This window comes from Patella vulgata, chromosome 6 (genome assembly GCF_932274485.2).
Source record: "Patella vulgata chromosome 6, xgPatVulg1.2, whole genome shotgun sequence".
Classification (NCBI taxonomy): domain Eukaryota; kingdom Metazoa; phylum Mollusca; class Gastropoda; family Patellidae; genus Patella; species Patella vulgata.
Window position 1 is genome coordinate 38451497 of NC_065884.2, and position 13490 is coordinate 38464986.

At 35.0% G+C, this 13490-nt stretch overlaps 1 protein-coding gene across 4 annotated transcripts in view; it reads left to right on the top strand.

Moving 5' to 3' along the window:
- Positions 1-13490, top strand: part of LOC126825385 (sodium- and chloride-dependent glycine transporter 1) — a 337837-nt gene that overhangs the window by 145039 nt on the left and 179308 nt on the right. For all 4 annotated transcript variants that reach the window (XR_007681937.2, XM_050555001.2, XM_050555002.2 and 1 more), the window contains one exon: positions 12651-12794. Coding sequence is in view for 3 of the 4 variants with exons in the window: in XM_050555001.2 (XP_050410958.1) it covers positions 12651-12794 (144 nt within the window). In the remaining variant the exon portion in view is untranslated. The remainder of the gene's footprint in view (positions 1-12650; positions 12795-13490) is intronic.

A 13490-nucleotide genomic window follows, 5' to 3' on the forward strand; every position in this document is an offset into this window, starting at 1 on the left:
ATCTAGACTGACTACCAAGTCTATACATAATTAATTGTATAACACATGTGTGATAGATTAAAAGTTATAAAAACAAAGAAACATATGTCCAGCTTAAGACAAAAGACTAGCCACAAAACTCATATGGAGTGGGAACAGACTAATAAAGTACTGCAACTAGACTGACTACAACATTAATACAATTGTGTGATAGATTAAATTATCTTTGCTCAATTAACAATATATTACCAGTAATATAGTAACTTACACTGAGAAGTAGTAAAGGTGAGATTTGTACGTTTACAGTATAGATTTCGCGCTTTTTAGTAAATTTGTACCAATATCGGTAAAATTCTAATTATCGCAACAAATCTAATACGAAGAGGGTAAAATCTGTAGGTACGGTGTGTTAATTAACAGGGGTGAGAAATTGACTGAAAGGTTATATAATTATCGCAAGGGGTGAAAATCTCAGTGACGGTGCGTTTTCTGTACTGGTGTGTTAATTAACGAACGGGTTAAAAACGACTGACACAGTGTGTATTCTTTGTTTGGTGAGTTTTCTCGAAAGCGTGTTATAACTGCAGCAAAGGTGATTCATCAAGGACCAGCAGGCTTTATCTGATGTGTAGGTGTTAAATCTAATTTACCGTGCGATTTTTTGTTCGATACTGTTTTACGCAGATCGGTCTTTGTTAAGTGTAGGTCTTTATACATGGATTTATACGTGGGATAGGTACTATATCCTTTCTTATACGTATTTCATTTCTTGATAAATACTACATGTTTTGTACTTCGTACCATAGTCGGACTGCAGTTATTTATATATTTGATCTTTTTTGTGGGTTAAATTTGTTTACAAATTATCGTGCGTACCACTGAACTATAAATGCTCATATCTTAAAATTGATCACACGCAGTACCGTCCTTTCCCGATATCATAACCAACCCCAATTTGATTATCCGATATATTCTAATCGCCATTGTTATCAGATTAACGAATCTTGTTTCGAAAGCAAGTTTATAAATGTAAAATTGCACAATTAATGAAAATCTATAAGTTTTCGTCACTGCTATATTTACTACACGTTGGCTTATTAATATATAAATGTATAGTTTCTTGCCTGGGTCATAGATAGGACTACCGAGAAAAAGTAATTTCCTCACTATATATAACAAATGATAACTCACATATCAAATAACACAGATGAAAATAGAGACATGCGCCCGCTTCCATCCACGGTAATATTGCCCATTGTTGAACATTATTCAGATTCGATCGAACTCTGTGTAACAAGCTCGTCTTTAAAAGAATAATACTGATATATGACCTAATATTGAGACGCTTGTTCATATAGCCGCTTGTTTTCCATTGTATGAAATAGCTTTATTAATTGACTCCACAGTACTAAGAAACCACAGGTTCTGTGTCGGTTCGTGCACACTTTTCACACGGAACTGTTCTTTGATGTTGACAGGCACACACAGTTAGCTCTGCCCTTTGATGTTTTTGAGGCGAGCTGTTTCTCATGCTCGAATGGATTAGCTGATAAAGTTGGTTGGAATTGTTACAGTTTATTTCAATAAGTACAACAAAAAGGACAATTTTGTAATGTGGGTGAATACGATGGTATATTAAATTTTGATCTTATTGCAATGGATAAATGTGTGGTTCACTTTTCGAGCATCTCATTTAAATAAAGCCTATTCTATTAACATAATATGTATATATTATATTCATTTCATTTTTTTTCTCATAGGAAATTTCGGTTAGTATCGGAAACGAAAAAACTGTCCAAGTCATTATATTATGTTGTAATCATAATGTTCAAACAAAGAAATGAACTAGACAAGATAAAGAGTATAAGCAATACCATTATTTGTTGTCACATATTGATGTTTATATGCGTTCATAATTAAATGTTTTAATTAAATCGTAACGTATGAATTGTGTGCTTTATTGTCCCCCGCCTTTCGAAGAAAGCAGGGGACTATTAAAATGGGTTCGTCCGTCTGTCTGTCTGTCTGTCTGTCTGTCCGTCTGTCTGTCCTTCTGTCTGTCCGTCTGTCTGTCCGTCACACTTTTTGGGACACAATAACTCTCTTCCTAATTGAGCTAGAATGTTCAAACTTGGTGTATGTGTTTATTAGGTCAATGCCTTGATGGAGTTCGAAGATGAGCATTTTCCGCTTAGGGTAAGCAGAGATAAGCAATTTGATTGGTTGATGCTTTGGGACACGATAACTCTCTTCCTAATTGGGCTAGAATGTTCAAACTTGGTGTATGTGTTGATTAGGTCAATGCCTTGATGGAGTTCGAAGATGAGCATTTTCCGCTTAGGGTAAGCAGAGATAAGCAATTTGATTGGTTGATGCTTTGGGACACGATAACTTTTAATTGAGCTAGAATGTTCAAACTTGGTGTATGTGTTTATTAGGTCAATGCCTTGATGGAGTTCGAAGATGAGCATTTTCCGCTTAGGGTAAGCAGAGATAAGCAATTTGATTGGTTGATACTTTGGGGCACGATAACTCTCTTCCTAATTGAGCTAGATTGTTCAAACTTGGTGTATGTGTTGATTAGGTCAATGCCTTGATGGAGTTCGAAGATGAGCATTTTCCGCTTAGGGTAAGCAGAGATAAGCAATTTGATTGGTTGATGCTTTGGGACACGATAACTTTAGTTCTAATTAAGTGAGATTGATGAAACTTGGTGTATAGTTTCATTACAGTAATACCTTGACTAAGTTTGATAATGAGCATTTTCTGCTCAGGGTAAGCAGAGCGATACGCAATTTGATTGGTCGAGACTTTGGAAAACAATAACTCTCCTACTTTGATTGTTAGACTATAAGTAAAGATATACTGTTTGATTGTTCAATTCTTTGTAAAAGATAATTTGTGATAAATTTATATGTGTCCTCTAATTATTTTCCTATTTCGGCGGGGGACATCAGCCTCACTGTTGGCTTGTTTTTCATCGAATTGGCAATTGGTATTAGCCAAGACATTCGCTGCTACACGCATATTTGCTCCAATAATGATAGTTTGTGGAATTTTATGGGGTTTTAAAAGAAACATAGTCAATGGGTGGAATTTAAGACTGGGCAGGGCGAAGACGGGGAAACGTTATCAAGTTGTTATTCCAATTATTCAAAGAAATATAAGGCCAAGAAATACGCGATGACATTGAAAAGGAGAAATGCTTGTGCTTCTATGCCGACATTATCACGGCATACGTGGACTAATGCTAAAACATAGGACTATATTTTGCTATAGCATATTTCCAAAAAAAAAAAAACAAAAAAAAAATCTTTGTGGAAAATTTAAAGTCTTTTCTAATAATATTAACAGATTATTTTTTGTTTGGTTGTTCTTCTTTTTGGATTTGTTAAATTATTAAAAGGAATTTCCAATTCACATAGTAGAAATTTACATTTCTAATTATAATCACCAAACTGACACCAGAGTACGAACTATACGCTTCGCTGATCACCAACTTGTAACAACGTTGACCTAGATGTTATATAACTGCTGCCAGACTTTATTAGGGGCAATAAATGGACACACAATTCCATTGTAACTGTATAATGTGTATAATAAACCAAAGGTAAATGTATAGATTTCAGAACAGAACACTAATATTCCAAATACATTCACTGTCTTGTTATATGATGACTTGGGTTTAATAAAATTTAAAATTCGTCATGACTCTGTAAGTTAATAACGATGTGTTGTGTATCCTATTTAAAAACTGTAATTTGTCAGCGACACAAACGCCTCAATGGATTATGTACATAAGCTATAGATATTTTAATTACATCAAAAGTGTATTAGAAATTACTGTTGATCTGAACTAGTTTCTTTTTAAAAAATTCATAACGTGGAACTCAATATAGAATAATAAATTATAACCAGAAATATTGAAAATCAAGCTATATAAGTTTAAAACTATGACTTTAAAGTGAATATGTCGAAATGGGTAACTGCAGCAATAAATTATTATTGCCTAATTATATAAATATATTCCTATAAAGGTAGTGGCTTAATTCTTTCAGGCAATTTTACATGTTGATGTGAATAGAATACATAAAAAATATAGTGAAATTTACTGAAATACATGACAAACCATCTCTTTATGCAAAAACTTTGGTGTGCATCATTATTTTTTTTATGAGTTAATTGTTAATGCCCCACGCCTCCTTTATGTTTATAATATTTTCTCTGATTGTAACAGATTTAAGTGGTTTCTCTGTATCATTCAAAATAACAAGTCTTTGCTCTGCAAAAGGAGATCAAACAGTTATAAATGGGATTTAGACAAAAGGGAAACATATTTACGAATATACTTGAAGACTTTCTGTTTCAAATCTACGTTGTATTATTCATCTGTTTTATGTGATTTATTTTTGGTATATACGGACACATATTTAATATTCCATATTGTTCATACTGTATTAACAGGCCTTTAACAAATAGATCATGCTATAACCCTATTCCAAACCCGTATCCATGATTTGTTTTACGTCAAGTTTTTAGATTTCGAAGCGCACACAATTAAGCAGAATTGGCAGTAAAAAAATAAAAAATTACTACGGCTTATTGCGAGTTGATTTGCTACCGCCAAATGACAGGTCAGGTGCGAACTTAAGGATCTTTCAAGTATTTATTTATAATTGAAATATGTTTTTAACGTAGGAGTGGGGGGAATATTTTAACTGAATCCTTGAATCTAGGAAAAAAAGTCACAGGAAAAAAAGTCACAGTAAAAAAGTCACAACTTATATATATTGTATTGTAGAGTGAGTATATCCTTGCACCTTTAAGTTATTTGTCTTTGAGTTAATTAGGTTTGGTTAATAGAGTGGTTTGGTTAATAGATCGTGGGTAAATTGTATTTAATCATGAATTTATTATAAAGCTGTTTGTATGTAGATATTCTTGTTAGATCTGTACTGTTACTCTACATTACCTTGCTGCAAACACTATACAAACACTATGGAACGTACATGATGCAACCATGAACAGTGCCCCCTGTACCAACAACATCTGCGAGGGATGGAACAACAAATTCTACAATCTTGTCGGCCAACACCATCCATCCATCTGGAGAGTGGTGGAGTGGTTCCAGAAGGAATCAGCCACAGTCCAGACTGTCGTCGCCCAGGATGCCTTCGGAAATTCACCTGTCAGGAAGGTCAAGAAGAAGTTTGTAAAGATGCAGACACAACTACGAAATCTTTGCAGAGATTGTGTCAGCGGTGCCAAATCCATCCCAGAATTCTTACATGGAGTTGGATGGAACATTAGAATTAACAAAGAGTATTGATGTGGTAGAATGTTGAATGAGCTAGAAAGTGCTAAACTGTCTGATGTACTGATATGTCAAATGTGCTATAATGTATTAAAATGTGCTATGATATCAAAATGTGCTAATTTTTAAAGACTAAAACAGTCTGGTTACATCTGTGTAATGAACATATGTGTAATGAAAGGTTAAATATGTATGTTATTGTTTATAGTTTATATTGTTATTGAATTTGAGATGTAATAAAAAAAACTGTGACTTTTTTTCCTATGTTTTTTTTACCTAGGCAAATTTGTCACTTTTTTACTGTGACTTTTTTTCCTGTGACTTTTTCAGTTTATAAATTATAGCTTGGTGGTCGAGAACGGAAGTCTGTTCTCGTGTTTCCAGGTCATGGTAACCGATGGTAACCATTCGCGTGTTATTTCGTACCCTGATGTGTATTCAAAAGCATGGTTTCATATGGCACCCAGACAGGTGACCACATGTGGGAATTAATAAAACAGTAGCATTCGACCAATGAAATAATTGATCTATGCTGTAATAACAGACATTTATGACTTCACTGTATATTCAAAATAACAGGCGACGGACAAAAAAGTGAATAGCTCACAATGCCATGTATACACAGGCCCTTTCTGTAGTTAATGTTTATGGGAATATAGATTAAGAGGAGATTAATGACTAATATGATAATCCTAGTTAAAAGACGACTTTCACAACATAGAAGTTGTATTTTCTTTAATTAATGAAATAACTCTTGCGTGGCCCTTAAACAATTGATTTAAACAATATTTTATTCAAATAAGATAGATATTGTATACATACACAGTCAGAAGGTAAGGATCCAAAAAAAAGCCAAAGGCTTATATTAAATCATCTCCTTATTTAATAACAGTATGGTATTTTCTATTTACTATTAATCGTGCATGCAAGTAATTTAATAGTTTGTGTCACTTACAGTGCCTTACCATTTCATAATATGTACACTTGCTTCGTATGATGTTTTATGGACATCAGATGTATATTAACCAAGAAAGTAATTAACTCGGCTATTATTTTACAATGGTTATTGGAGTCTTTTATATAAATGTATAAATTTGTGGACTGGATTAAAAATTTGCAAGGTATTCATTTGCAAGGTATTATTACTATCACCGTTGGTTAGAGTTTGTAAATGAATAAAAATATTTGGTAATGTATTTATGGTTTGGAATCTAACATTGGTAAAATTAGGACAGTGTAACAAATAGTGTTCCATAGTGGCCACAGGAACAAGCTAAATTGTCCGTTAAGTGCATGGCGAATTTGTGGTAGTTTAATTTTTTTTTTTATTGTGACACAGTTTTGTATGGATTATTTGAGAAGAACGTTTTTAGGTGTAAAAATATTTAGGTAATAATATATCATCATTGGTTAACTGTGCTTTAAAGATTTTTATAGTAGGACTTGCTTTCATATGTTCAGGTAAATTATTCCGGTCTTTTATTATGGATGGTATAAAGGAGGTTTTATATGCCCAAACATCCTCGGTTACCCAGTGTTAATATCCGATTGACTTTAAATTTATATACAGTGTTTAAGGCCATGAAACGAAGAAGCCTTTTGATTTTCAGTGATTTCCGATAATTACTGCCAGAGTTATGGCCCTTGATCAATTCAAAAAATCTTGTGGACGCTCTAGAGGCTAAAGTTAATATCCGATTGACTTTAGATTTATACACTGTGTTTAAGGTCATGAGACGAAGAAGTCTATTGATTTTCAACGATTTCTGATAATTACTACCAGAGTTATGGCCCTTGTTCACTTTGAAAAATCTTGTGGATGCTCTAGAGGCTAAAGTTAATATTCGATTAAGTTTAAATTTATACACAGTGTTTAAGGTCATGAGACGAATAAGTCTATTCATTTTCAGCAATTTTCGATAATTACTGTCAGAGTTATGGCCCTTGATCACTTCAAAAAATCTTGTAAATGCTCTCGAGGCTAATATCTGATTGACTTTAAATTGATACAGAGTGTTTGAGGTCATGAGACGAAGAATCATATTGATTTTCAACGATTTCCGATATTTACTGCCAAAGTTATGGCCCTTGATCACTTTAAAAAATCTTGTGACCCTCTAGAAGCTAAAGTTATCATCCGATTGACTTCAGATTGATACACAGAGTTTAAGGTCTTGAGACGAACAAGTATATTGATTTTCAATGAATTTTTATCACTTAAACAACTAAATCCATGATGTTAAAAGTTTCGTATACTAAACGTTAGCATGGGGCAAAACTTTATAAAAACCAAACAAATTCTAATGGTTTTCTGATAATTACTTAATTAATGAGTTGTTACTCTTAATCAGATTTTAATGTATTATAAATGTTTCACTATCCGAAAAAAAGTAAAAATATGCGACAACTCTTGTTGACTGCCCGGACGATTTAGCTGCTGTGGGCCTATGTTTCATTGCCTGGCAACCTATCTTTTATTTTAACTTCTGGTTTCACGTATGGACTTTGTATATTTTTTCAAGTTCTGGCCTACTAGACTTTACTTGTCACCTACAGTGTCATTTTTATCGATAAATAGTCGATTTTAATGCGTCAATTCATTGTTAATATTTGAAAGCAAACAAATATAGTTTTACAAATTTTATAGGACGAATTTGTGACCTCCCTAAATTTGACCAAATAATTATGGAAGTGTGTAATTATTACGGATGAAAACGGACATGCGGGCGGGTCATGAGAAACAAACAATTAACTGTGGCCTTAATAAGAAATTAAATGAAATGGGATTTAACGTCCTACTGTTCTGCCCCTATGCTGGGCTAATGAAGACGGGCATACGTCATACAGTGTGCTATGAGGGAAATTTTCCCGGGCAGCGGCGCTATCGCCTACTCTTATATCGAATTCCAACTGCCAAGGGATCTTTTACATGCCTTCTAATGTATACACGGGACCAGGGCTTGCCACGAGACGCGAGTAATTACTCGCGCGCACGCTACGCTCGCGTAAAACCAAATTTACGTGAGTGATTAAGTACTCGCGCAAATATAAAAAATAATTTAATCAGAAATAATTGAATATCGTAATATAAAAAGCCGTAAACAATTTGTATGCCTTCATATTGATGCACTATTGCGCACGCGGCGTCTCTTTCCAGTGCCTGGATAATCAAACATTGAGCGGATGTTGTCGTTTCTATTAATAGCAATTCTTTCGATCCCGCATCTTTTCTGCAAATTGATGGGATTGAAATTGTTTTGCCTGTTCTTTTACCTTTCTAAGCTTTACCCGAATCCCCTCAGCACGCCAACGATGGCAAAGGGAAGCCCAGTTTCTCTTGCAACGTTCTTGTCATGGGAAGACGATTTACAGATAATATTACTGCCAAGGAAATAAAAGAGTATGCATTGTCATTGTGTGTGAAATAGCTTTATTCAACGTCTGCTTCCACCGAAGTGACAAGAGCATTGCCATTAGGCACATGAAATTTAAATGGCTACTCACGCACTTCATTCTGCGTGAGTAAATACATGTACTCGCCTCACTCGCGCAAGTCTATATTTGCGTGAGTAGTCATCTACTCGCCTCCAATTTGCTCGTGGCAAGCCCTGGGGACCCCGGTTTTTCGTTTCATCCGAAGGACTAGATAGCTGTTTTTGTCAGGCCCTCCATCCTGCATCACTGACAATCGGGAACCACGCTGGAAAATCTGGATGAACTTTCTCGGCCAATGCCGAAATGTTGTTTCAATTACGACCTTAATCTGGTTGATTGGCTGGTGACGTCACAGGCACTACACATAGTATATACATTATCTATACACAATATATCACTACCTGTACAGTATATCTCTGATATACACATCACGGTCCAATTAACACGTGACTGGCCTAATCATAATCACTGAATTATTGTCTTGTACTTTTATAGATTAGACTTTTTGTGATTGGAATATTTTTGAGTGAACTTAAAATGCTTTATCATGCCGTAGACCAATTTAAGCCCATGATGTCGTGTTGCCCAACACCATACATCCGGCGAATTTGTACATAGCCCATGATGTCATGTAGTCAAGCATCCCTCTTCCGGCTCTTGCAGTACACATCCGGTTACACCGAGTTGTAGAAATATCTTTCTCTTCCGGCACGTGTAATCACAGGATGTCACACTGCATCGAGGGGAGGGGGATTACAGAATAACTTGTTACGTCAGAAATTGCGTAACTAGTTAATTATGTACTTCATTATATAGCCGAGTCTGCCCCTTTTGCCAAATATTGTTATTAATAAAGTTATATAATTATAACCAGTCTTTCAGTTTTTGATTTCAAAAAATTAGGTTATTGTCTAACATCGTTGAACTTCTTTATAAAAAAAGTATTTAACAATTACATTCACACTTTAATAGCTCACCAAACGGCATCAGGAACATCAGTCACGATGATCACGTGTATTTGATATTCATGTCCATGAATCCCATGCAATTGTCGCTCCAAAATTTAAAGTCAGTTACTACGGCCGTAGTATGCATGACACCGTACACGGTAATAAGATTCCCAACGTTGATTGGCTGAGAAATGAGGGCGATCTATTGTTATGCATAGTCATTGAACAATTAAATATTCGCCGTGAATTTCAAATGGAGTTACGAATTGTCACACATGAACACTAGACGTTTCCTTGACCATGATTTCCCCCAAATCACTGCGGCGACGACTATAGGTTACAGTTCACGAAATGCAATAGAAATTTCAGTGTCGTCGAATACTTGTCCGCCATTTACAGCCGTTCGAGTTTCGAGTGAATCCGGGAACAAAACACTTCCACTGGTCGATAAGATGTTTAATAAACGTCTCTCTACGAATTCCCAAAGTTTTAAAAACTTTGCGTATCGAAATTCCACTCTTGAGTTCGGTATTAAATGTAAAAGCGGTAGTAAATGTAAAACGATAATAATGTAGACTTTAGCAGAATAAAGACTGAGAACTAATGAATTTTCACGGCGAGGAAACTAAGACAAATGCCAGGATGTGTGTATCAGCCAATCAGAAGGAAGACTGATGCCAGGATGGGTGTATCAGCCTCTCAAAGGCGAGTCTCGGTGCCGTGTATGAATATATACTTGGTAGATACTAATGAATATTAATTAGGTAATAACCTAATCTTATCACAAACGTTTATCTATCGAATAATTTATATTCAGATTTCGTATCAAGTCCATTAAATATTGTCCAAACGCCAATCAACAAATAATACGAGGCTACTTTATTACAAAAACATCGGTGAACAAATCTAATTGATTATTGGGTAAAAAATAATTATAAACAACTGATGAGTAATGTACGATTCAACGATTAGTTGTAGTGTGGAGAAATGTTTGCAGCAATGTTCCCCCGTAACTTGTGTCGTTTGTTCGTGGAGTTTTAACACGTTCTACCTAGAGTGATGTCTTTGATCTGGTGGGCTAATAATAACCTAATCAGCATTCTTAATCCAACATCTTTACTTGTAAATTAATTTATAACCCAATGTGTGTGCAAAGCTAATCATTATCTACATCGAGATGTAAATTAATTTACGGCCCCATGTCTGCAACTTTAGTCGGATTGATTAATGATAGATATTAACGACAGTACACTTTATCAATACACAAAGATGGTTAGATGACCGTTCTCAATCTCTTAATTCTAACGTATAATATTGAGATATTTTTTCGTATTTCATTTTTACGGTCGATCTCAGAGTAATGAAGTCAAATCCACATGCAGAAAGAAAGATGCCGTTTGATGACTACAGGAAATCAAGATACGGATCGTCATTAAAAAATCATGTTTCAGTCCGGTTTGACTTTAATGATTCATTTTGCATGACCACATCTTTTACTTCTGTACTCTTTTACTCGGGGAAATTAGAACCACAATACTCTTCTGACGGAAATATATTTCGAATCGTTTGGACTGCACACGATGGTAGAGTGGCTCTTATCAAAAAGTCACATTAAAACACAGTTTTAAAATCGCTGTCGTGAGAAGAGAGGGCGGGACATTATAAAACAAATTCTAAATAGGATCTTAAATTAAAATAAATTACAAAACAACTTATTCCGCAGTCGATTGTTTAATTTAATTAGGGGATTAAGGAATCACTCAAGCGTTAATGAATACACACGGCAGCTGTATATAGGTAATTAAGGAATAAACATTCCGAATGCATTCGGTCACTGTGACGTCACTGGCGTCTGAGGGGATTAAGAGTGTTTTCGATAATTGGCAAAGTCGTTTCTACGGGAGGTCTATTTTTGCAACTTTGAGTGAAGATAGCCGAATTAATTTCAATCAGATTGGTGTGAACTTGCCGTAAAGTGGATATAGTAACCATTGGCTACACGTATCTCAAAGTTTCCAGGCCCATCTAATGTGCACTTTAAAGTAACCAATCATATCGTTAATTGCACAGGTATTGTTATATATTATGCTGGTATACATGTATTCGGCTACATATATATAAAATGTAGAAGCGAACTGTTGCATTGTTATTCCTGGTAAGACAAACGTCTTAAGAAAATAGTAAGAAGTAAATACACAACGTGAAGCAGAAGTAAAGACAGCTAGAGACAAATTCTAGACGATCACAAGGCTACAGAAATATGTATTAAGAAAAGATGCATGGGTCGTATGTTAGATGTGGCGACCGGCCTGGAATCCTTGCTCTCCACATCGGACAGAAAGGCCCATGGTGCTACATATTCATACACAGTGTTTAAGGTCGTGAGACAAAGAAGAGTTATCACTCTTGATCACTTTGAAAAATCTTGTGGATGCTCTAGAGACCAAAGTTATTATCTGATTGATTTTATATTTATAAACTGTGTTTACGCCTATATATAATCGTTTCGATTGACTTTTGATTGATACACAGAGTTTAAGGTCTTGAGATGAATAAGTAAATTGATTTTCAATGATTTTTGGTAACTTGAACAGCTAAATCCATGGTATTAAATGTTTTGTATACTAAACGTTAGCATGGGCCAAACAAATTCTATTGATTTTCTAATAATTACTTAATGAGTTGTTACTCTTAATCAGATTTTAGTGTATTATAATTGTTTCATTACCAACAAAAGTAAAAATATGCGACGACTCATATTGAGTGCCTGTTCGACTTGGCTGCTGTGGGCGTATGTTTCATTGCCTGGCAGCCTATCTTTGTAATTTTCAAACGATTTTTATCAAATATCAAACGATGTTTTGAAAGTAAACTACATGTATTTGCTGGGGGATTAGATGAATGTTTTGACCCCTGACTGTTGGATTACATTTATCTAATTTCTACAATTTTTTTGTCTCTTTTATTTGAAGGTATTGGGTATGGTATGGTGGCAGTTACCTCCCTTGTTGGCCTTTATTACACAGTTATCATTGCTTGGGCTGTACTTTACATGTTTACATCCTTTGCAACAGAGTTACCGTGGGAACGCTGTCATAAACCATGGGCAACTTCAAGTAGGTTTTGTTGTTAAAAACTTGCATGTGTGTTATTTTGTTATGGAAAATCAAATGGCCTTTTAAATGGCTTTGTATAAAGTAATATATTGCCTCCAAAAGAGAAAATAGGTAAATAGAAATATTTGTTTTGGGTTGGAATTTATGAAAATTACTTATTCAAAGAATCCTATTTAAACATACATTATGCAAGAACTAAATGTGCCTATTGCAGGTCTTTCTTTAGGCCTGAAATGTTATTGTCCCCCGCCTTTCGAAGAAAGCAGGGGACTATTAAAATGGGTTCGTCCGTCTGTCTGTCTGTCCGTCACACTTTAGGTGTTTATTAGGTCAATGCCTTGATGGAGTTCGAAGATGAGCATTTTCTGCTTAGGGTAAGCAGAGATAAGCAATTTGATTGGTTGATGCTTTGGGACAAGATAACTTTAGTTCTAATTAAGTGAGAGTTCTTATTAAGTGTATAGTTCCATTACATCAATACATTGACTAAGTTCGATAATGAGCATTTTCTGCTCAGGGTAAGCAGAGCGATAAGCAATTTGATTGGCTGAAACTTTGGAACACAATAACTCTCCTTCTAATAGAGTTAGAATGTTCAATGCCTTGATGGAGTTCGAAGATGAGCATTTTCTGCTTAGGGTAAGCGGAGATAAGCAATTTGATTGGTTGATGCTATGGGACACGATAACTGTAGTT